At 54.9% G+C, this 20,692-nt stretch overlaps 11 protein-coding genes across 11 annotated transcripts; 6 read left to right on the forward strand and 5 right to left on the reverse strand.

Annotated features, from left to right (window-relative positions):
* Positions 1 to 257: 257 nt before the first annotated feature.
* B0H18DRAFT_982923 (uncharacterized protein) lies at positions 258 to 4,885 on the reverse strand. The gene is made up of 8 exons (XM_048044574.1): positions 4,259 to 4,885; positions 3,528 to 4,208; positions 3,407 to 3,480; positions 2,940 to 3,358; positions 2,770 to 2,883; positions 2,636 to 2,719; positions 1,228 to 2,586; positions 258 to 1,165 (listed from the first exon to the last, which is right to left on the reverse strand). Exons 1-8 carry the CDS (start codon positions 4,816 to 4,818, stop codon positions 464 to 466), a joined length of 3,993 nt encoding a protein of 1,330 aa, XP_047897732.1. The 5' UTR covers positions 4,819 to 4,885; the 3' UTR covers positions 258 to 463.
* A 155-nt stretch (positions 4,886 to 5,040) lies between these two features.
* On the forward strand, positions 5,041 to 7,711 carry B0H18DRAFT_982932 (uncharacterized protein). Its single transcript, XM_048044575.1, has 8 exons — positions 5,041 to 5,381; positions 5,436 to 5,529; positions 5,603 to 5,779; positions 5,837 to 5,972; positions 6,022 to 6,980; positions 7,029 to 7,153; positions 7,205 to 7,354; positions 7,407 to 7,711. Exons 1-8 carry the CDS (start codon positions 5,182 to 5,184, stop codon positions 7,627 to 7,629), a joined length of 2,064 nt encoding a protein of 687 aa, XP_047897733.1. The 5' UTR covers positions 5,041 to 5,181; the 3' UTR covers positions 7,630 to 7,711.
* On the forward strand, positions 7,712 to 8,985 carry B0H18DRAFT_982936 (Tim17/Tim22/Tim23/Pmp24 family-domain-containing protein). Its single transcript, XM_048044576.1, has 5 exons — positions 7,712 to 8,259; positions 8,405 to 8,548; positions 8,606 to 8,716; positions 8,766 to 8,888; positions 8,942 to 8,985. The coding sequence occupies exons 1-4, from the start codon at positions 7,968 to 7,970 to the stop codon at positions 8,846 to 8,848; spliced, it is 630 nt and encodes a 209-aa protein (XP_047897734.1). The 5' UTR covers positions 7,712 to 7,967; the 3' UTR covers positions 8,849 to 8,888; positions 8,942 to 8,985.
* B0H18DRAFT_982938 (velvet factor-domain-containing protein) lies at positions 8,986 to 10,859 on the forward strand. Its single transcript, XM_048044577.1, has 6 exons — positions 8,986 to 9,468; positions 9,525 to 9,810; positions 9,855 to 9,992; positions 10,044 to 10,295; positions 10,351 to 10,457; positions 10,486 to 10,859. The coding sequence occupies exons 1-6, from the start codon at positions 9,231 to 9,233 to the stop codon at positions 10,617 to 10,619; spliced, it is 1,155 nt and encodes a 384-aa protein (XP_047897735.1). The 5' UTR covers positions 8,986 to 9,230; the 3' UTR covers positions 10,620 to 10,859.
* Positions 10,860 to 11,008: 149 nt separating this feature from the next.
* B0H18DRAFT_1082985 (uncharacterized protein) lies at positions 11,009 to 12,674 on the reverse strand (the record flags this gene model as incomplete). The annotated part of the gene is given in 8 exon segments (XM_048031607.1): positions 11,009 to 11,183; positions 11,233 to 11,380; positions 11,444 to 11,673; positions 11,693 to 11,753; positions 11,807 to 11,980; positions 12,037 to 12,334; positions 12,397 to 12,423; positions 12,495 to 12,674. The coding sequence occupies 8 exon segments, from the start codon at positions 12,672 to 12,674 to the stop codon at positions 11,009 to 11,011; spliced, it is 1,293 nt and encodes a 430-aa protein (XP_047897736.1).
* Positions 12,675 to 12,778: 104 nt separating this feature from the next.
* Positions 12,779 to 13,762, reverse strand: B0H18DRAFT_982950 (Polymerase/histidinol phosphatase-like protein; the record flags this gene model as incomplete). Its single annotated transcript, XM_048044578.1, has 2 exons — positions 12,779 to 13,143; positions 13,204 to 13,762. Coding segments are annotated over 2 exons (808 nt in total), but the record flags the coding sequence as incomplete, so codon positions are not given.
* On the reverse strand, positions 13,550 to 14,218 carry B0H18DRAFT_982953 (uncharacterized protein). Its single transcript, XM_048044579.1, has one exon. It carries the CDS (start codon positions 14,011 to 14,013, stop codon positions 13,777 to 13,779), a length of 237 nt encoding a protein of 78 aa, XP_047897738.1. The 5' UTR covers positions 14,014 to 14,218; the 3' UTR covers positions 13,550 to 13,776.
* Positions 14,219 to 14,225: 7 nt separating this feature from the next.
* Positions 14,226 to 15,020, forward strand: B0H18DRAFT_982956 (uncharacterized protein). Its single transcript, XM_048044580.1, has 2 exons — positions 14,226 to 14,572; positions 14,635 to 15,020. Exons 1-2 carry the CDS (start codon positions 14,413 to 14,415, stop codon positions 14,688 to 14,690), a joined length of 216 nt encoding a protein of 71 aa, XP_047897739.1. The 5' UTR covers positions 14,226 to 14,412; the 3' UTR covers positions 14,691 to 15,020.
* A 223-nt stretch (positions 15,021 to 15,243) lies between these two features.
* Positions 15,244 to 16,787, forward strand: B0H18DRAFT_982960 (cytochrome c1, component of the mitochondrial respiratory chain). The gene is made up of 9 exons (XM_048044581.1): positions 15,244 to 15,390; positions 15,517 to 15,630; positions 15,663 to 15,754; positions 15,830 to 16,115; positions 16,172 to 16,195; positions 16,225 to 16,318; positions 16,373 to 16,475; positions 16,508 to 16,557; positions 16,613 to 16,787. Exons 1-9 carry the CDS (start codon positions 15,295 to 15,297, stop codon positions 16,645 to 16,647), a joined length of 894 nt encoding a protein of 297 aa, XP_047897740.1. The 5' UTR covers positions 15,244 to 15,294; the 3' UTR covers positions 16,648 to 16,787.
* A 257-nt stretch (positions 16,788 to 17,044) lies between these two features.
* On the forward strand, positions 17,045 to 18,886 carry B0H18DRAFT_1082988 (SAC3/GANP/Nin1/mts3/eIF-3 p25 family-domain-containing protein; the record flags this gene model as incomplete). Its single annotated transcript, XM_048031608.1, has 10 exons — positions 17,045 to 17,098; positions 17,185 to 17,267; positions 17,325 to 17,384; positions 17,424 to 17,691; positions 17,751 to 17,828; positions 17,888 to 18,022; positions 18,089 to 18,157; positions 18,210 to 18,339; positions 18,410 to 18,617; positions 18,670 to 18,886. 10 exons carry the CDS (start codon positions 17,045 to 17,047, stop codon positions 18,884 to 18,886), a joined length of 1,302 nt encoding a protein of 433 aa, XP_047897741.1.
* Positions 18,887 to 19,205: 319 nt separating this feature from the next.
* On the reverse strand, positions 19,206 to 20,605 carry B0H18DRAFT_1082989 (uncharacterized protein; the record flags this gene model as incomplete). Its single annotated transcript, XM_048031609.1, has 5 exons — positions 19,206 to 19,346; positions 19,396 to 19,531; positions 19,582 to 19,814; positions 19,867 to 20,207; positions 20,257 to 20,605. The coding sequence occupies 5 exons, from the start codon at positions 20,603 to 20,605 to the stop codon at positions 19,206 to 19,208; spliced, it is 1,200 nt and encodes a 399-aa protein (XP_047897742.1).
* Between the last annotated feature and the right edge of the window lie 87 nt (positions 20,606 to 20,692).

Consider the following 20,692-nt stretch of genomic DNA (forward strand, 5'->3'; position numbering starts at 1 on the left):
TACGGTGCATGCGGAGGACCCAGTCGCAGAAGTTGTGGAGAGAGGGCTGGGCCGTCGGGCGGCCCTGCCGAGTCTCTGCGCTATTCTGAGTTCTTGCATGTATTGGTGCCATACGCTGCAGTCTGAGTGTGGCCAGGTCCATCCAGAGTGATAGTAGCGATTCGTTCAGTCTGGCCCGCCGCAAAGTCAATACAGAGGTGACGGTGAGACATGGGTTCGGTCGAGGTGGCAGGCCAGAACGTCAACACGTCTTGAACATCGGTGTCAGAGACAAATGCTATTCAGAGCGTTCGACGTTGCATCTTAGTACACTTATTCTATCATACATGCAATACTAGTGTAAGTGTGGTCGATCATGGTCACGGTCGTAAGTCATAGAGCGTCCTCCAGCCAATCTACCTCTGCGTGCCGCCCACAAGCACCGTAACACGACAGCTACCGACAGTCCAGCCTCAGTCCACGCCTACTCGTCAATATCCGACATCGCACTGCTCGCCTCCCCAGCAGCGACAGAAGAATCCGCCTCGTCGTCCGACCCAGGCACGTCGGCGCTAGGTGTCTTCCTCCCAACGCCAGTCGCTAACGGGAGTCCAAACGGGTTCGAGGCCATCCACGCCGGCACGATCTCGTCGAGCGACACGAAGCGGTCGCTCGCGGGCCACCCCTCGAGCGGATCCTTGTCGTCCAGATCCGGGTCAGGCTCCGCCTCGGCAGACGACGTCGGCGAGTTCCTCGACGACGACGACGGGTCGGGGAAGTCGAACTGATGCGCGGAGTGCGCAAGCGGGTCGCGCGACGTCTGCACGACGTCGTCGTGCTGCGAATCCTCGAACGACGGCGGCTCGCCGTCGTCCAGTGGGGGCGGGGAGGACGCGGGGGACGAGCGCGCATTCGACTGGGGTGTCGGCCAGCCGCCGTTGTCGCCGATGTAAGGCGCCATCGCCGTCAGTGACGCGAGCCATGGCAGTTTTGGCTCCTCCTGCGTGGGGAGCACATACTGTTCGTTGGCCTCGGATGGGGGAGTGGGTAGCTGTGTCGCGCCGTCCTCCTCAGGCTGAGACGGTGCTGCGGTTTTTTGTCGAGCTTCCTCGATCTTCTCATGGCTCTTACCGCCAATCGGTCGACTCGTCCGTCTTCGGTAGAAGAGCAGGTAGGCGTTGGCGTTCTGCAAGAACACAACAATGTCAGATCACTCAGCGCCGGTGTAATGGAAGGGAAGACACGAACCACAGAAGCTTCCGCGCTAGCAGAGGTGACATACGAATCGTCGAAGTGGTACCACTTGTCGGTGATGTGGTTGTACGCGTACGCACGATAATGACCGCCGCCCAAGCCACCCATGTGCTCGTCGACGGCATAGAGATCATACACGAGCGGTTCCTCGGTGTCGCCCAGGCCAAGCTCTGCTACGTCCACACCCTGCTCTTTGAGGCGCTCAGCCACCTGGCGCTCGCCGACCATGCTCGAGATGTCGAGACCTTCCACTGGGAAATCAACCAGAACATCAATCTTGTCCCGGAGCGTCCGGCTGTTGCTGAATCGTTTCAAATGCACGACAAGGACATCCGGCACCTTCCACAGATCGAACCGCTTCGTCGCCTGCTGGTGCTTCTTACACCGCGGGCAGTACCATAGGTCGTCCTCGCCCAGCTTCTCCTCCTTCGTGAACTCGTCCAAGCAGTCTTGCAGCGAGATTCCGCGGTTCCTCTTCGCGGCAGCCGCCTCCCGCCCCGCAGTATACTCGGGATGCACGAACTCCTTCCAAGAGCTCCACTTCGTGTTTTCGAACTTGTGGCGGCCGTCGCCGAAGTAGTAGTCCTTCATGTTCTCGTCGAACTCGCAGAAGAACGCGTCGCCCTCCTGCAGGAGCACGGGAGTGTCCTGGCCCGAAGCCTTCTTCGCAATCTCCGTGCGCTGCTCGAACCCCTCGAAGCGCTGACTAGAACCGTAGGTCGAGCCCACCCCAGTGCTGAACCTGTCGTTCCCCGTCTGAAGGTGCAGCTTGAAGATGTTGCGCTTGAACCCGATCTTGCGCGGCTCGCTGTCGAGCTCGACATCCATGTTCTCGTCCTCTCGCACGACTGCACCCTTCTCGTCGGTGATGTCGCCCTCCTCTGGCGCCGCCTCGTTGACGGTGATCACGTCGCCATTGGGAGTGATCTCCGTGAGCGAATCCGCAGCTGAGGGGCCCGAGATCGGGATCTGCACAGGCTCCATGGACGACGGCGAGCCCGCCTCCCAAGTGTAGAGGTCCCGGACGTTGTCTGTCCACCGCTGCAAGCGATCGGCTACCGCATCGTACATGGCGTCCGAGTCAGTCGCCTGCTCACGAGTGATAACAACGACGAAGGGATACCCGAAGAGGTTCTGGTTGCGGCCGTACGATCGCAGGGGGGTGATGATGTCGCACAGAACGACGGGAATGATGAAGGGGTCCTCAGGACTGGGCTTGTACGTCCGGCTCTGCTGAGAATGGCACGGTAGTTCATAGCAGACTATGACATCGTTGGTCCCCATGTCTCCTACAGCTACGGCGTCGTCCAGGTCTTTGTAGAAGCGATGACCGAATACTTCCAGAGTCAGGAGCTAGACTATTGTCAGTACGCCCGTATTCAACGCACAACAACACACATACATGGTCAGGGTCAGCTTCCATCCATCTTCCCAAAAGCTGGCGCAGCTCCTTGAAAGACGCATCTCTGTTGATCTCTACAGGGACCTACACGGGCATGAGGGACACAACAGGGAGGATAAAACAAGTAATCGCACCTTGACATGCGGTTTTGACACGTCCCAGGGTATGTAATAGATGTCGTGTCGCCATTTCTTCTGGATCGGGAGCGGAAGCGTGAGGTACATGAACGGGTCAAAGGTTATTGAGACCTGCGAACGGTTGTCTGAGTATTTTTGCGGGTTACATGTTGCGATGCAGACTGTACCTTGGAGCACTCCGGGCAGACGAGCGTACTCTGATACTGGCCTTGGAAAAGATCGACGATGACACTATCGTTCCGTTTCATGTAGCCTTGCCACGACTCATTTGCAAGCTCGACCAGCTCCTTGTCGCCTCCGCCCTCCCAATCCGGCTTCTCCACATATGGCTTCTTCAGCACACGGTTCAAATCCTCGTGGAGTCCGTCGAGTAGGAACGCCACCAATTCTTGCGAGTCGTGTTGCTGGTAGCCGCTGAACTGGGGGGCAAACCTTTGTAGCGCCTGCTTGAACTCTCGAGGAGAATATGACGTGCTACCGGAGCCTGTCGCCCAAATACGCTGCAGCAAAGAACCGAATGCTTGGGCAATGGCGCCACCCATTCCGAGTGGATTGTCGGGATTGAGTTCCTCCTCGAAAACACCAGCTGGGCAAATATAAGTACTAGCCTGGGGAAACCGCCACTGAAACGTACTGAGGAAATACTCCGCTAGCTCTTGGGTGTGCACTAAACATTGTAGCGCAGAGTTCATGAAGCACGTGTTACCCCTTCACAACTCGTGAGCAAAGTGGACTTTCAATATCTATGCGCTTACATGTTACCCAGCCCGAGTGTACCTGGTTCCGACCCTCCGCCTTTAGACCGTGTGACAACAGCAGAAGAGCCGATTCTGTTTGACGAATTCGATAGAACCGGCTTCGCAGGAGACGATGTGATGTTGCTCACGCTTGTCGAGGAAGTCTTCGCCTGGATCGCGCCCCAGAAGTCGTCCTGGCCAAACAATTTCGGCGTGCTTTGTGTAACAGTTGATTGTGAGTTCGATGCGGATACACCACCGGGTTGCGCAGGGATCTCATTCTCGTTAACAATCCACTTCCCGTCTTCCGAGAACTCTACGACGAAGGAATCTCCTGCCTCTATGAGCTCTTCGTCTACCGTTCGTTCACTCGGCATGAGAATCGTCCCGCCGCGCTGTTTCAGATGCTCGGGGGTGCAAGAGAGTTGATCCCAAGAGGAGTCACCCTCCGATAGCTTCCAGACCCTGCAAAGTCGTGGTTCATCACCGGCCACAGACGACGAGAACGTCTTGAGGAGTGTATCGGACGTGTCTTTGGACGAGACAGTCACAAAGCGCGGAGGCATACTGACGCCTGGGACGGCATTGCTGGTAAGGACATGTACCTTGAGCCGAGGCGGATGAAGCTCAATAGTTGCTTCTGCCTGGACACCCCGAACGATGACTTTACGGGGTAGCTCATGCTTGGCCTCGCCATACCTACGAAGAGTGAGCACTACAGCCCTCGACTTCGTCGAAACAATACTCACCATTGAGTGAGCCACACCCAAACTGACTGTGGGACGAGAACATAGTCGTCCGGACCTAATGCTTGGTTGATGTTGTCGCTCCCGGCGACCACAATATCGGTGTTGTCGATGGGACCGACGTCTTTTTCGTCCACCGGACCCTCCTTGTCGAGCTCGTTCGACACGGCCTTCCGCCATCGCCGATACCATGAACTTGAGACGACATACCACGTATCACCGACGTGCATTGGGTATTGAATGAATGATTCGACCAAGCTTAGTTTCATCTCCCGCGGAGGTGCGGGCATCACACTCGAGGGCGCAGATGTGATAGCGGGGACGTCTTCTCCTTGCCCGGCCATGTACGCATCAATGTCTGTGTCGCGGATGGAAAGAGACGAAACCCCCTGCGGTTGGGATGCGCGTACATTATCTTGCGACGGGTCTTCGGAGACAGCGCGCTTGGGTGAGGAAGAGGAAGGTTCAGACTGCATCGATTGGGAACGCTGTCTTTTGCGAGTGTTGACGGTGTCGTGAGGGCTTAGAGAGGGGGACGATGAAGGAGATGGGGGAGTGAGCATAGCACGTTAATGGACGCAGGCAGAACAGAACTCGAGTGAGGCCGGTCCCGTCAAGAGCACCGTAAGTAAAGCGTTTCAAAGTACGACGCGTGGCTCTACGCGAGTACATAACACAAAGCAGCATACAAAAGCCACTGATCGGGCATTCAATCGAACAATGCCCCTTGCGTCAGGTGACTATTAAGCATTACAATCCAGTCTATTGGTGGCTACCTTCGACCACCTCAGCCCGCTCACTCTCTCAAGGCTGACTTTCTGCTACAAGTCTTCTTGAATTGCGTAGAGAGACCGTGTCAATCCTTCTGACACTCATCATCCTCAAGTCCTTGCTTCAGTAGGGTCAACCGTGCCTTCGGCTGTGGTATGAGCAAAATCCCGCCTGGCTTGCTCTACCTCACAATATATAACCCAAGTCTTCGACCCACGTCGCTCACCTCGCCAGACGATGAGGATGCCGAAGAGCAAGCTCAGATTCTGTTCTACACTGCTCGGGAACGGGCCGTTTCCCGCGACCGAATGCTCAGACAAGTCGGGCTTGCAAAGGCCCTAGTCAATTTCTCAGAGTGAGCATCGAGCGTTGTGACGGTATCGCACACATCTGTAAGACTTGCACACAGCATGTTCAACGCGGAGATGTCATGCGAGAGTGTGCACTCGCAGACTCGACGCATGATCACGATTGAGCCTGAGCCTGACTATTGGATACATGCAGTGAGTATGGGCGTCATTCGACGATGTACAGCGATGTTTCGTTACAGATGCTGAACCTGCAGATCTCCGTCAGTGCATAGAACTTGCCAAAACTCCTCGGTCCGTACCATCTAAACGGAAAGGCAAGGAAAAAGGCAAATCGAAGAACGATGGGTCTCCTGCTCTAGAGCAAGTATATGAATGTCATGATTCCTCCGTGCATGACGTGTCGATCCGCTCCCATATCATGCGTGGCTACGAAGACTTCAAGGTATGCGTTTCTTCCTCGTCAATTCGCATAATGACACGTTGCTGCCTCATCGCTCAGTTGATCCATGGCTCCTTCACCTCCATCCTATCCAACATAGGTCAGCAGGCGTTAGAGCTACAACTCGAGCGATTCTTCACTATCTGGGCATGGAAATGGGACATCGAGCAGCATACCAGTTTCGCCGCCGACCTCGGTAGATCCTCCTCGGCGTCACGTCTGCGTATTTCTGACAAGTTGTCCAGGAACCCCTCTTCATCCTCTGGCGCCCTCCCTCGTACCTCTCGTCGATGATCTCGCAAATGCCCTCCCGGATGATACATTTGTGTTCGCACTTGAACCTCCGTATGTCGTACCTTCGACGGTCCTTACTTCGCACAGCCTCCTCTCCTCGTCCCTTGTCCGCCATGTTATCTCGCGCATACCTCCACCTGTGGCACCACAATTCGCAGCCCTGTCGGACCTTCCTCCTGAACAGAGCGGCACAAAAGAGGTAGTACCCGTGCCTGCGAGTGTCACCTCCCCCGGCCTTGACCCGAGTACTGTTGCCCAAGTCACGCAAAAGTCTGTCGAGTCAGCTGCGATGTCCAGCTTCGTGGCCATGGCGAATGTGACTCGCGCGATGGATCCGCGTCAGCTGAAATGGGGATGGCTGTCGTTCGGGAAAGGAGGAGGGGCAAGACCGACAGACATGCCCGATTCGCCAGCAGAGCGTCAGTCGCGCGAAACTGCAGTCGCAGAAGAGTCGGGTGCTGACGATTATGGCAAATGGAAAGCGGACACAGAACATCTGGACGTTCCGGGTCAGCGTACGCCCGTAGATGTAGATCGCGAATCACTGCAGGAGGCTCTCTCGATCCCACACCTATCACCAAATCTGTCCTCCACTTCCATTCCTGGGTCACCAGCAGACGAAGAGGGCAAACCTGAAGGAGACGCCCCCCAATCTCAGACAGAAGTTGAGGAGCCAGACTTGACGACTCTCGACGACCAGTCGAACGTACGGGGGGATCTGGTAGAATTTCCTCCACACCCTGTCCCGCAAGGCCCTGTCGAACTTGACCTACCCGAGTCGTCGACCCCTGATATGGCCTTGGAGTTTCCACCGGCATGTCCTTTGCCAAGCTTGCAGCCAGCTACTATCCATCTAGCCGACTCATCCGATCCCCTCGCTACATGCAGACGACGCATTTGGCAAACGACGGTAAGCGTGCTCATACAATGCGCCAGGGTTGACATTGACGATGTCTAGAGCAATGGACTGACTGTCGCCTTCATAACTGACTACGAGCGTCATGAACCATCAGATCTCGTGCCGCAAACCATGACCATGGTTGATTCTCTACGGAAAGAGTTGGGCATTCAGCAATCCAAAGCGTAAGTTCTCCGATGACCACGGTCGATACGTACGTTAAGCATTTTCTGCAGGGCTAGTGAGAAGCCGATGCCATCAGCAACGAATATCCTGCAGCCGCAAAGCACCCATGTCCTGGCCGTGAACGGATACACCGTGTCCTCAAGTCGTCCTGTGCCTAATAATCCCGAACAACTGTATCATGCGAAGCAGGTGTTCCAGTCGTACGTATTGTCGCTCTCGGTTTGTCGAGACATAATTTGACACGAATCACAGCGATAACGATGTGTCCGAGGTATTCTCGCGGGGACAGAACCCTCAACATTGGCACGTCGCGAAACGACGACTAGAGATTACCGATCAGCCTGACCAAGCCCAAGTCTATATGGAGATTGCACGGAAGGAGAACACTCTGACAGATGTCGACAACGAGGTAGCAGCGATTGTTCGCGAATTCGCTGAACAAGACGATGGGTGGAGTTTGTTGACAAAGTCTTAGTTTATTGAGTGCATTGTATGTATGTTGTAACAAGTAATTGTAAGATGTGTCCTATGCCCTTACAACCCCCACCTCTGGAGGAAAGTTGAAATCAGCGGCATATTCTATGATGCGACTTTGACAGATACGCGGCCCCGCGTATTTTGGCCGTTGTGTCAAAGCGCACCTACATAGCGCGGCCGAAGCAAGAAGTATTGGCGCTGGGAGGCCGATAGCTTATCACGTGGTCTCATAATTTGTGACGGGTGGAGAGGCGCCCGGTGCTGCAGACCTCCGTCTCTGCCACTGCCAGCGACCTCGTCGATCCGTCTCTCGTCCACGACCTCCCCTGCTGCCCCATGGATCCCTCGAGCAGCTCTAGTCAGGATCCGACCTCTGTGCTCAGGAATGCAAGCTTCTCCCGCACAGAAGGGACCACTCCGGCAGACAGCCCGGTCACCGCTGCTGACGTCCTCCTCGGTTCATACGACCCTACAAAACTGCACCCATTGGCTGCGATAGAGGACAAATTGGACTATTTGCTACTAGAGGATGACAAGACAAGCGATCTCCCGGGCTCGGGCACGGCAATCCCATCCAGGGGTTGGAGCGATGACCTATGTTATGGCACCGGGACTATGTATCTTTCCGGTGCGTGTCCTGCCATGCCGCGGCTTTCCCCATGTCTTCTTCAACACTCGTGGCCTCCCCGAATCCTCGGTTGCGTTCCATGCCATCTTTGACGACCTTTCTTATTGTCTTTGCGCCATCACATGCTTACCGCATTTTCTCTCAGGTCTCGCCTTGGGCGGGGTGTGGGGCTTGCGCGAAGGCGCTGGAAGACCCCTAGCAGTCTCAAACGCGAGGCTGCGTATAAACAGTGTTCTTAACTCCGTGACCCGGCGCGGGACATTCATTGGCAACTCGGCGGGAGTCCTTGGTCAGTCGCCTTCCCTAATCGGTCTTACTTTTTGTTCTAACTCGTGCTATTCTTTAGCCCTTGTCTACAACGGGATTAACTCGACAATCGACTATGCTCGAGGTCAGCATGACACAGCTGGCAGCATGGCGGCCGGCGCGCTGACAGGGGCCCTGTATAAGGCAACGGGTATGTACGGCGAGACTGTTGGTATTCACAAAGACTCACGAGTCCGTAGCTGGTGTCCGGCCTGCCCTAGCAGCTGCGACCCTTGTCTCATCATTTGCGGGCCTTTGGAGTTACATCAAGCGTAGCGTTTGATTTCTAGTACTTACACGTCTAATATACCTAATTCTCGCCCGTGAGTCCCACCGCTCAGATCTGATACCGCATCACTTGCGATTGTCCCGTTAGGCTCGAGCAGCACAGTTCATCCCTGACGTACGGTCGATCCGGCGCCGTTGGGTGCGATGTCGCCGCGTTTTCTGAGTCCTGGGGGCCGAGGGATGTGCGTCAAAGCCCAAAGGGGCACTCTGCGCTTCCCATCCTCTGGGTATTTAGGCCACGCGGTCTAGGTCGTTATTGTCTTGCCATCCATCCGTGCGACCACCGTACGGAACTAGGGGATCTGTCGAATCTCGCTGTTGTTTCCCCCAGCCCGCTCCTCGCACCTCTCGTTGCCGTCGCGACCAGGGGATGAAGTATGCTCCATATTCTGCCCATATGCCTGGCGTCATCTTCCAGACAAACAGCTATATTTTCAGGCTTACCCAACTCCTCGGCTGAGTTAACAGACGATTCCGTGAATTTTCAGCAAATATATCCTGCACCCACTACAGTGACGCAGTACGCTGCACTCCAGGAAGGTAGCGGACGGCATGACTGTATCCCTCTGCATCTTTCACTACGGAGGGTAGCTTTCGTCTCTCTGGGTCGTCAAGGTACGTGGTGACGAAGGCTTTACTATTAAGGCTCATCGGCCGACATACATGTGTAGACAGCCAGCCGGTGGAGATTATCATTGAGGAATCTGAACTGTCACAACGTAGCGTAGGTCACACCGATTCCAAACCTCGATGCTCCAACGGACACCGCAACACGCCTGCTGGCGACAAAAAGTCGGTTACAATCGCACAGGCTCATCTTCGAGCCTCCCACTCCAGCAATAACCCGATCCGGGTTCAAAAAGGTGCCAGTCAGCGAAGTACCCACCGTACGCACCCGTATTCTACTGCCCAAGCGGCCACGAAGACCACAGAACCGGATCCATGTAGTATCTCAAAGTACGTTGATTTTTCAGGTTACATGCGTTGACTGACGTCATCAGATCCTATTCTCTCGAGATAGTACAACACCCGGTAAAAACAGCTGAATTCGGAGATGCAACTCTTAGCCGTCTACCGTTGGCACCACCCCTGATAGCCCGACTTGTGGTGTCGGACAATCCAGAGGCGGAAATAGTCGAGTGAGTCCCTTGTGATGCTCCCAGGCGAACACATTGCTTAGTTGTATGCAGTGATCCGGACCTTCAATTCCTCGTGGCACAGGTTTCGATCCACCCTGGTCAAGGTATTCCACCAGTAGTGGCCCCGCCGGAGCAAACAAGCCAGGCAAATACTCCACGCTTACTTTACGGAAATCTCGTCTCCTCGCCGCACACACTGCTCAATCTCCAAGGGCGACAAGGGGTATATTTTCTGTTCCCAGATGTTAGTGTGCGCAGACGGGGTCAATACCAGCTTTGCGTTACCTTACTCAGACTGCCGAGGTGAATAACACGGTTCACTAGCACCTGCTCCTACCAACGTTTACGCCTATAGCAGGCTGGATCTGCCTGAGTTCATGAGCGGCCACAGCGCCGGCGCGGCTCTCGCTCAGGCCCGGTCTTTACCATTTGACGTACTCCCGCGGGAAGGCTACACTGCGCCTGGTAGGCGGCATGTCAATGTCTTCACAAGGCATACACTCATGCATGCTCCGGAAGTGTTCATTGTCACCAAGCTCAAACCCGTTGACACAATATTTTCTGCAACAGGGAGCCCGCATGTACGCCTTCTCGACACCCCCTCCGTCTTCCTCTTACAGGGGCTAGACATCCGTGGCAAACGGCTATCCAAATTTCATTCTTGCGGTACGTACGATCTGCAACGATTGCAACGGTATGCTCATGTAGTAGGTGCTCTCCTCCGGAACACTACAGCTGCTCAGCATATAGATGAGGATGCGGTCCATTCATTTCAACCCTTTCACGCGTTCGTTGACCATCCTGTGTACCATATTCAGATATTCGTTCTTCTCCGATTCTTGATCGCTGCGCACCCCACGGTCCATTATTTGTTCGTACCCAGTCGGTCTCGTCGCACATTGTCCAATAGTTGCCACACATTTCTTGAAGTTTACACAGCCCATGTACTAGATATACGTCTACATAGGTTGTCGACAAAGTATTGCCTTATTCTGTCCTCCTTTGCTCATTTGAGCTTAAAAGACCGTACCGTCACTTTCGATGTCGATGGGTGGACCACCGGTGGCGGGTCGTTTCTGCTTTGCTATCTCGCGACCGCCCTTCCACGTCGCGCTTTCCAGAACCTGAGCCAGCGTTAACTCAGCCGGGCTCAGACCGAGGTTCTGTCGAATAGCATCAGCTATCCGATCTCTGCAAGAATCATCAACAGCAAGTCCAATTGAAATCAGACGTTCCTCACAATTCAATGATGGTCATTGCCCGCCACTCGACGATAGCTGGGTGCGAAGGCGGGAGTTTGGGGATGCTTGAGTTGGCGTCGGGATAGAATGAGGAAGGCAGGGCGTCTGGCTTCAGCTGCAGTACACCGAGGTCGACGAGCAGACCACCTATCAAGTGTACATAGTTCCACATAGTTCAGCATGAACTGTGTCTAGGTGGCTGAAACAAACCGTTGCGATACTCAGGCAGTCCTGTCATGTACTCGATGCCTTCGATTTGCCAACCGAGAATCTTCTGGATCGGCTCGACAAGACTGTACGTGATCCAGCCAGTGAGTTTGTGGAAGGGACGAGCTCGTCTGCTTCCACCATTGCGTCGGCTTGAGTGCATCACAGGCCATACGTCGCCTAGCGAGACACCCCCAGCGAGGTCCGCGTCTTGGGCCAAATCGGCGCGAGGCCTTCAATGAGAGCGTCCACAGGGAGAAGATATGCACTTTGCGTGTCGGCCCTTCCGGTTTCGATTCAGACTCGAAGAAATCTGGCAACATGTCGTGTCAACACTTTCTCCCTCTTCTGTTAGCTCTCGCTCACCAAGGATGTCGCCTGGTCTTGAGCTACTCCCGAAGAACGTCGGGCTCGCCCGCAATGCATCGGCCAGGTTTAGGAGTAACGACGAACGCCCTTCCAGACCGACCATTGGGTTCGATGAGCTGACCTGCATGGCGGAAGCAGTCCGATCTGAAGTGATGCGCGACAGGCCCTCCGCTGAGATCAATATGGTCAGATGGATAGCAAGAATACAGTGGTGCGAATGAACGCACCGTCGACTTTATGCGGGTTCTGACTATCCGAGGAGAAGAAACCCTCCTCAAACATGTTGATACTGGCGACCCCAAGACCTTCGGATCTCGAGAACTTCAGACCAGACTCCGGTTCATGGTAAGTCCAGCTGTTTCCGGCACCTGCATCAAGAAGCACAGATACGAGGAAGAGGTCCAGAAGCCTCTTGGTGATCTCCTTGTCATCAGGAGGATTCGGGGACGCCTTCCACTTGTTGATTAGGGGCTCAACACGGGATCGCCCAGCGTCGAGATGCCGCCATCGACCGTGGGGTGGGATCTACATGGCAATGGCGAATTGAGGTGAACTGGAGATGGACAACTGATCACCCCGCTGCTCACTGAAGCGAAGTTGGTCCCGAAATCACGCTGTACAGCGCATGATTACATTCCGCATTGAACCGGAGATCACTCGAACTCATACGGTCATTACTGCGCACCTTTATGATGTCCACGCAGAATGCAGCTACATCTGCCTCCTTCTCTGGATGATAGGTGAAGTACTCCAGTTTGCCCTCCTGAGCGAGGGCATGTACACGGCCGCATCGCTCGCGTATAGCAGGGAGGGTGCGCAGGTACGCAGCAGTCTGCTCGGGGGTGAGTGGCTTTCCAAAGTTCATCGTGGTTGCGGAGGATGTGTGGGATATGATATCGAGGAGCGAAACGTCTCCGATAGCTCGGGCTGCTTGACCGCGAGTGGAGCGATCGTACCGAGGTCAGTCAAGGCCTTAATTGACTGATCGATCACGTAAATGAATATCGACTTTACTGAACAATCTAGAAGTACAACCCGAGTACAACAACATTAATCGTCCACACTCGTACAACAAACACGCAGGGTCACGCAGGCGGTCCGAGCTCGAGACCTCGCTTCTTCCAGAACGGATGCTCCCACCACTTCCCTTCGACTTTGCTTGGCCGGACCAATCTGCCTCCCACATTGGGACTCTCGGACCGCTCAAGCACCCACAACTCTTCTATCCCCAATCGCAGGACGTACTGTGCCATACGGTCATAATTCAGACCGACTGCATGCGGCCCGTGACTGTCATCTGACAAGGCAAAGCGGCCACCATGCTTCAGGATGAGCTATGATGGGAATCAGAAGTCTCAGATGCTATATACCACGTAATGTTGAGGGAGCCTCACCTGAGCCACGTCTTCACCTGGATAGGAAGCGTCCCAGCCTTTCCTCAGTGCGGCGGCGTTCAATTCGAACAGTGCGCCATAGCCAACAGCATATGCGACGTTCCTCTCCAGTTTTTCCCAAGCCGGCGCATAGTCACCAAACCGCAGCGTTGGGTTGTACAACCGACACAGATCGACATGCCCGACTAGCTCCGGATGAAAGCGCTTCAGGACGTCATATTGAGCATCGAAGTACGAACAGAGCAGAGCTTCTATGCGCCCGTGATCTCCATCTTCGCTCGCAGTCGAGGAAGGGGCGAAGCTATCCAGAGCCTTCCCAAACGTGGCGATATCGAAGTCGATGGGGATCGAGTTGGCATGATGGACAGACCCAACCAGATATTCTATGCGTCCAGGACATCTGCTGAGAAGCGTTTCCAGGTGTGCGAGGTCTTCTTCGGTGATGAACTCTGTCTCCAGGCCCACTAGTAGCGTTATGTGGTGCGCATATTGCTCCTTGAGCCGGTGGGCTTCATTCAGGAAGGCGTCAAACTGCGTCGCCAGTGCATCGAGTGACATCCCTTGCTTCCCATGTCAATTGGGAGCAGGCCGAACAGCAGCGGACAACAAAGCATTCGGCAATGTAATTGGCAGCAGCGGATGCGGATTTACCTCTTCGGGATACAAGTCTGCCAGGCGGTAGCGAGGTACGTGCTCCGTCAGGCCATAGATCTCGAAGCCCTGTCGAATTGCCTCGCGCACTACGTCCTCCAGCGTGCCCGCCGCATGTTTGCAGAACTGTCCGGAATGTGAGTGGTGGCTGTAGGGCATCGGCTCGGAGACTCGGATTTCTTCCCTGGTCAGCAACGAAGCGTCAGCCGGAGGCACAGCCCAGTGCCCGAGAACATACCAGTTTGCTGCAGAGCACGCAAGTAGGAATAGTGCGGGTAGGCTGTGTACGAACCCGCGGCAAGGGCTGTGTTCAGAGCAAAGTCAACGCCAGGTTCAGGCTGCGCCGCGGCACTGAGTTTGAGCGTCTGCACGTGTCGGCACAGTCTCTCACGCGCCGGCCGACTGACATAAAGCAACCACCCTGTCCTCGGCGTCCTCCCCTCTCTCCCGTACCTTCCATCCGCTCTCAGGCATGTCTAACAGGGACTACTACAACCAAGGCCAGGGCCAGGGCCAGTACTATCCTCCCCAAGGTCAGTCTTGCAGCTCGTTTGCTCGATGCGAGTCGGTGACCAGTGTTGCGACAACCAGGTCCTCCCCAGGGTCAGGGTGGTTACTATCCCCAACAACCACAGGCCGCTTACGGTGGTGGCTATAACCAGCCATACGGTGGTGGCGGGCAGTACCAACCTCAACCACCACCTCAGACGGTCTACGTGTACGTCGCCCGACACGAGCTATTTTGTGATATTCCTCCTGACGTGTCGGTGCTCGTTACAGACAACAGCCTCAGCAGAAAGGTGGTGGAGGAGGAGATGGCTGTTGCGCCTGCCTAGCCGGAATGTGTTTGTGTTGCTGCGCTGAAGGTGTGTATCACTGTCCCTCGTATGACCCAGTATTGAACCAGACCTGTCCACAGAGATTTGCTGCGACTGCCTATTCTAGATAGTCGATGACTTCACGATGATGAATGCTTCTTTCTGCGCTATTGATTGGCGAAGTTCATGACCGGCGATTTCTCTTTTCATACTCCTGACCTCGGCCGTGGCGCGGTTCATATTTGTATATCAGGACTTTCTCTCGGCTTTCTACGATCTACCGCTATGTATCCTTCTCGACTCTACAGCACATAATCCAGGGCTTCGGGCCAGATGTGGCTGCGTTCATTTTGAGTGACGAGACTGAGAACTTTGAGAAGAGATCCTTGCTCGCGGAGACGAGTGCATGCGGTCCAAGGATGGTGCCCACAGGCAAACCTGTAGGTGTCCAGCCGGAGACGGTCCAAGGCGACGACGCAAATTGCAGCCAGTTGATAGGTCGGAACGAGTCGGCAACGGAAGCGTGTTCCCCCGGATGTGACGGGTGTGACGAGTGACACCTATACGGTCACCTCCTGCTCGTCGTCGTCTCAAATCCCCGTCATTGACCTCCTCCGCCAAAATGCTGTCCAGGCTCCCTGCGGGTGTGCTGAGGAACGTCGGTTCCCTCGCAGGCCCTCGTCCTGCCACCTTCGCCTCAAATGCGCGTTTTGCAGTGGTGAGTACATCTGCAACACTACCGGTGCTCCCCGGCTCAACGTCACGTATCACCAGCGTACCCGCTTTGCGTCGACAAGTTCGGGCTCATCTGCTTCGTCTGCTTTTGAGGTATGTTCTACGTTAGGTCCTGCAATGTTCCGGAGTGACACTCATTGCGCGGCCAAAGTCCTTCATTAACTCGCGCGCAACCCTGGCTTCCGTGACACTTTTCACCGCCGGCTCGATCGCGTGGTACATAGTCTATATGGTACTCTGCCTTTCGTCGGCGAGGTGCATGCAAACTCGGCTGCGGACGACGGTCTCCACCCTCCTAACTATCCCTGGTCGCACTCTGGCTTGCTAGACTCCTTCGACCATGCCAGGTCAGTTCTCTAACTCCGCCCCCGGACCTGGGTAAACGCGCTCACGATCTGTTCCGTGCCCCAGCATCCGCCGAGGCTACAAGTGTACCGCGAGGTCTGCGCCGCTTGCCACTCGCTGGACCGCATTGCCTGGCGCAACATGGTCGGAGTCTCCCACAACGTGGATGAGGTGAAGGCCATGGCTGAGGAGATCGAGTACGAGGATGGCCCGGACGACGCGGGCGAGATGTTCCAGAGGCCAGGAAAGCTCTCCGACTACATGCCCCCTCCGTACCCTAATGAAGAGGCTGCTCGTGCCGGCAACGGTGGTGCCCTCCCCCCTGACTTGAGCTTGATTGTCAAGGCCCGTCACGGCGGTGCGGTGCGTGGCTCCTCATGGCATCGGATCTATTGAAAGAGACTCACATTATGGCGCAGGACTACATCTTCTCCCTCCTGACGGTTATAGGGATCCCCCGGCTGGTTTCGAGATTCGAGAGGGCATGAACTACAACCCGTACTTCCCTGGCAATGCCATCTCGATGGCGCGAGTCTTGTTCGACGGTCTCGTTGAGTATGATGATGGTGAGGCTTCGACATGCTCTTCTAGTGTGTCCGTGAATTAATAGCGACAATCAGGCACCCCTGCTACAACTTCGCAGATGGCCAAAGATGTCGTCACGTTCCTGAACTGGGCAGCAGAGCCGGAGCACGATGAACGGAAGAAGATCGGGCTGAAGCGGTCATCCTCTTCTCTGCTCTGACTGCTCTGAGCTTGTACGCCAAGCGCTTCAAGTGGTCGGTTATCAAGTCGCGGAAGATCAGTGAGTGAATTGTCTGTGAATGCGAGAGACAGTGCTCACCTGTTCCTGTGCACAGTTTACAACCCTCCTGCGGACAAGTCGACACACTAGCGGACTAGACATAGAGCTGTGATTTGGGAACATTATTCATGAAGTAAATAGTATTCTCAATCGAGATTAGTCTTTCCGTCCGGCCTGTTGGGCGTGTCCCTGTAATGAAACGAGAGAGGAGCGTGAAGGGATCATCTTCGACCTGCCGTCTATGTCTTATCGCCCCAAGGTGCCTTCTAAGTTCATCCGACGTCGGACAGACCATGTGAGGGCCCGGATTGCTGAACGGCGGCCGTGAGAAGCCCCGATTTGGCAACCACGTCTTCAGCTCGCCGAGCCCAGCTGCATCCACGCACCCGTCTCATCTCTCAACCACTCACACCACAGACGACAGGCATCTGCACCTCTTGACCTGATTGTGTCCCTAGAAGCTCGCTAGAACCGTCATCACCTCACGATGTCTTCGGAAAGTTGGCCACCACCGCTAAAGTGCGTCTCTTCTGCCATATGCGTGCGAAGCCTTATCCATCATTTCTGCAGAGAATGGGTGGCGAAATGTCTGGGCCAGATGACTGACGCAAATCGAACGAAGCTCAGGCTGAGCTGAGACAGGTAATTGCTGACGCATTCGTGAACAAGACCTTGTGGACCACAGACTGGGGAGGAGTGCAGCTGCAAAGGTGTGTCGCACTCCCGTACATCGTGGCCTCGGTCGACTGAGCTTCGAACATCTTGAGCCTGCTACCGAAGCCGCCTCCCTCCCTCAATGCCCTCAACAGTCTCAAGCGTAAATGTGAGTCTTCCTACGAAGTCTTGCTGTGCTCCACTGTTCATAGCTGTCTGAGCAGGAACGAAACAAGCCTGTCCACGAACAAGAAAGTCAAGAAAACGACATTCAATAAGACATCGTCGTCGAACACGTTTAATCCTAATGACGCGGCTGCACTTAACCGCAGAGCTGCTCGCTTCCAAAGAGAACACGACCTCGAGCGACAGAAAGGCCTTCATGGTCAGACAGGTCATGCACATTCTCCGTACTCTCATGTCTTTGCAAACCGATCCGCAACTCCTTCGTTTGACGGGGATGCCCCAGAAATGAACACTGTGCGTCATGGCTGTATCTCTGAAGACATCAGCGGTGCTCATGCCCGACGCATTGACAGAATGTACCGAACTGGGACAAGCACACCATCGTCGGCACATCACGAGAAATCTTCAAGGACTATCTTCGCCTGACTTCAGCGAGTGTGGCTGTTATGCTCACGGCGCGCCCCACATTGATTTCTCCCGTCATCTACAGGAACCCAAACCAGAACAGATCCGTCCCTACCCTATCCTTCAGGAGACTCTCGCCCAGCTCAAGAAACGGTGGCGCGAGAAGGCTAACTACAACTGGATCTGCAGCCAGTTCAAGAGTCTACGACAAGATCTCACCGTGAGTGGTGATGCCCCGCGTAACCCGGGCACCTGACTGCAGGTGTCGACTTACGTATCCCCACAGGTTCAACGAATTAAGAATGAGTTCACTGTGACGGTGTATGAGATTCATGCGCGCATGGCTCTAGAAGTGGTTCGTGTGATGGAGTATTTTGTGCAGGTTACGGTTAATGGTTCGTGACCAGGGCGACATGGTCGAATATAACCAATGTCAAGCCATGCTGCGCAACCTGTATGAACTCGGCATACCGGGGAAGGTGGAAGAGTTCACCGCATACCGCATTCTGATGCTGCTCCATGGGCGCAATCGAAGTGGTCAGCTCTCACTTTTATCTTACTATGTCTCATTGTTGTTCTAATGCTGCATATTCCTACATTCCGGCAGATATGAATCTATACGTAGGTCAGCTAACCGACAAACAGAAGGCCGATCCGGCCGTGCGGCATGCTTTGGATGTGCAGAGGGCTTTGGCGATGGGAAACTATCACAGGCTATTCGATCTCTATCTGAACGCACCCAACATGGGCGCATACATCATGGACCACTTCATTGATAGGGAGCGTGTACGTGCCCTCATAGTCATGACGAAAGCGTACGTCTTGCCGTGCATTTACCCTCTACCTCCGCTCACCACACATACACAGGTATCGCACATTGCCCTTGTCATTCGTCCAGAACGAGCTAGCGTTCGACGGTCTCGCACAGGCTCGCGAATTCCTTACGGAGCACAGAGCAGGCATATTCCAGAATCCGGATGCGCCGGACGCAGAGAAGATCCTAGATTGCAAACCGGCAGGTGCCCCGCTCGCGCAGGTGCTGGAGGAGAAATACCGAAAAGTACAGATCAAGGGCGCTGTATAAGCCGCGCTGCTCCTCTGTCGCGACCTATCGCCGGGTCCCGCCCCTTCTTCTCTGCCGGCCGCATCTCATAGCATCGACTCTGAACCTCCGCATTTATCCTTATAACGTATATCGACCGCTTCCTCTCCTCGTCAGGACTCTCCGCGTCAAGACCAGGTTCCCCTTGACTTTTGCAGCACCGTCGACTTCGCAGCCCGCCAGGTCGAGGTCGGTGAGGTGCTGGACGTGGTTGATGGTGTAGGTTTGGTTCCCTGTTTGTATATCTTCCCTGTCGTGTCGCTTGCAATACATCTCTCGCATTCTTAGCTGCTGTCTGAGCCTAATCGCGCATACGTGCTGGGATAAATCGCCGTAGGACCACCTCTGTGACAGTGTAGTGCGCGAGACATGCCGGGGATGATAGGAGCTCCTGGGAGACTCGCGACCGTGCAGGGATGCTCACGTAGGTCAATATAAGTGTCTTGCGACTGTCAGCGTTGCTGAGGTAGCACGAGGGCGGTGATGCTTACCTTCTGCACCTGGGAGTTAACACGGTTCACTGTGCTGAGCCACGTCCAGGAAAAAGGCTGAGAGTTCGCGAGGTCGAATGGCGACGTCTCTTGATCTACCGGGTCTTCGTAGACAGGAATAACGACGATGGCGAATCTGCGACGTGTTAGCATCCTCCTTCTCTTGGTCAACAATTCTATACGCACTCAGCATGGTGGAACACGGGGCCACGTTTGTACAGGAGCAGATCGACGCAAAACTTGATGCCACCCTTGATAACCCATCCAAGGGATCGGTAGTAGTGATATGCAGCGTAGTTCACCAAGGACGGGTTGTCGAAGCGGTTGGCGTATATCTCGGGCATCACACCAGGTATGTTTGGTATGCCATGTACTTGCTGGAATGACGTCCATATTCGCTTCAGGGTCATAGGCTCAGACTACAGACTCGATCTCAGCGAAGAAGATATATTCGTGACGACATGTAGCTACCGTTGTCGGGTCGATTATGGTGAGGCAGTCGAGGTTCCAGGCCAGGAAAAACGCCTCCTGTAGAGTGAGCTGGAGGTGTTCCAAGTCTGGTACAGACTCTTCATCGAATTCTACACTTCGCTCCTCACCAGGCGTTGCGGGCGGAGTTGCTGACTCGTCTGCGAATTGCTGAGGCTTCCAAGTTGCACCGGATGGGATGACGACGGACGATTTTGATTCACGGCCTTCGGCGAAGGCGGCCTCTGCCTCTGCCGCAGCTTGTGCGATTGCGGCGGCACGGTCGAGCTTGAACTGTTTGCGTTCTGCCCTACGCTTTTCTCGGATCTCCTCGGCGGTCATATCTGCAACACCATTAGTTCGTCTGTATGCACGGACAACTATGTGACGCACATTTCCCTGCCGCAGCCCTCTGTGCACTGATTTGCCTTGCTCTCCAGGAAGGCTCGCTCCGAGACAAATCTCCTTTGCCGAAAAAGCCTCGTCTCCAAAGTATCGTCGCATCCTTCGATTCGACTACCCAGACAGACCGAGTATCCGGGTCAAATATGCCTGTGAAATGGGGGTTGATAACCCTGGTACCAGAGACTCCGAAGAGGCCTAGGATGTGACCCGCCCATGAGTGGGATTTCTCGACAATGACTGGGAGGGGGTGAGCGTAGATGCGGTTGTTTTCCCCTCGACGAGCACCGCCCTTCCTGGCACCTCCCTGGCGGTTCTGTGTGGATCCGATGAGTGACATGGTGGTCCGCCTTGAGCGAGCGAGTGAGAGAGGCCGACGCAGATGGAGGTCGGGAGGTGATATGATCGAGCTGCCAAACAGCGCGTC

Source organism: Fomitopsis serialis, assembly GCF_022376445.1.
Source record: "Fomitopsis serialis strain Sig1Antser10 chromosome Unknown B0H18scaffold_8, whole genome shotgun sequence".
NCBI lineage: Eukaryota > Fungi > Basidiomycota > Agaricomycetes > Polyporales > Fomitopsidaceae > Fomitopsis > Fomitopsis serialis.

What these genes read in the sequence shown, in the direction of transcription:
- B0H18DRAFT_982932 (XM_048044575.1), top strand. Translation starts at nt 5,182, where the DNA reads ATGAGCAAAATCCCGCCTGGCTTGCTCTACCTCACAATATATAACCCA. An exon ending in CAGTTTCGCCGCCGACCTCG is followed by an intron (nt 5,973 to 6,021) that starts GTAGATCCTCCT and finishes CAAGTTGTCCAG; the next exon opens with GAACCCCTCTTCATCCTCTG. An exon ending in GGCATTCAGCAATCCAAAGC is followed by an intron (nt 7,154 to 7,204) that starts GTAAGTTCTCCG and finishes CATTTTCTGCAG; the next exon opens with GGCTAGTGAGAAGCCGATGC.
- B0H18DRAFT_982936 (XM_048044576.1), top strand. Translation starts at nt 7,968, where the DNA reads ATGGATCCCTCGAGCAGCTCTAGTCAGGATCCGACCTCTGTGCTCAGG. An exon ending in CAACTCGGCGGGAGTCCTTG is followed by an intron (nt 8,549 to 8,605) that starts GTCAGTCGCCTT and finishes GCTATTCTTTAG; the next exon opens with CCCTTGTCTACAACGGGATT. An exon ending in GGCCCTGTATAAGGCAACGG is followed by an intron (nt 8,717 to 8,765) that starts GTATGTACGGCG and finishes ACGAGTCCGTAG; the next exon opens with CTGGTGTCCGGCCTGCCCTA.
- B0H18DRAFT_982953 (XM_048044579.1), bottom strand. Translation starts at nt 14,013, where the DNA reads ATGCCCTACAGCCACCACTCACATTCCGGACAGTTCTGCAAACATGCG.
- B0H18DRAFT_982960 (XM_048044581.1), top strand. Translation starts at nt 15,295, where the DNA reads ATGCTGTCCAGGCTCCCTGCGGGTGTGCTGAGGAACGTCGGTTCCCTC. An exon ending in GACTCCTTCGACCATGCCAG is followed by an intron (nt 15,755 to 15,829) that starts GTCAGTTCTCTA and finishes GCATCCGCCGAG; the next exon opens with GCTACAAGTGTACCGCGAGG. An exon ending in AAGAAGATCGGGCTGAAGCG is followed by an intron (nt 16,476 to 16,507) that starts GTCATCCTCTTC and finishes GACTGCTCTGAG; the next exon opens with CTTGTACGCCAAGCGCTTCA.
- B0H18DRAFT_982956 (XM_048044580.1), top strand. Translation starts at nt 14,413, where the DNA reads ATGCGAGTCGGTGACCAGTGTTGCGACAACCAGGTCCTCCCCAGGGTC. An exon ending in CCACCTCAGACGGTCTACGT is followed by an intron (nt 14,573 to 14,634) that starts GTACGTCGCCCG and finishes TGCTCGTTACAG; the next exon opens with ACAACAGCCTCAGCAGAAAG.
- B0H18DRAFT_982923 (XM_048044574.1), bottom strand. Translation starts at nt 4,818, where the DNA reads ATGCTCACTCCCCCATCTCCTTCATCGTCCCCCTCTCTAAGCCCTCAC. An exon ending in TGGGTGTGGCTCACTCAATG is followed by an intron (nt 4,209 to 4,258) that starts GTGAGTATTGTT and finishes CACTCTTCGTAG; the next exon opens with GTATGGCGAGGCCAAGCATG. An exon ending in CTAGCGCGGAAGCTTCTGTG is followed by an intron (nt 1,166 to 1,227) that starts GTTCGTGTCTTC and finishes GTGTTCTTGCAG; the next exon opens with AACGCCAACGCCTACCTGCT.
- B0H18DRAFT_982938 (XM_048044577.1), top strand. Translation starts at nt 9,231, where the DNA reads ATGCTCCATATTCTGCCCATATGCCTGGCGTCATCTTCCAGACAAACA. An exon ending in GATCCATGTAGTATCTCAAA is followed by an intron (nt 9,811 to 9,854) that starts GTACGTTGATTT and finishes TGACGTCATCAG; the next exon opens with ATCCTATTCTCTCGAGATAG. An exon ending in CCAGAGGCGGAAATAGTCGA is followed by an intron (nt 9,993 to 10,043) that starts GTGAGTCCCTTG and finishes AGTTGTATGCAG; the next exon opens with TGATCCGGACCTTCAATTCC.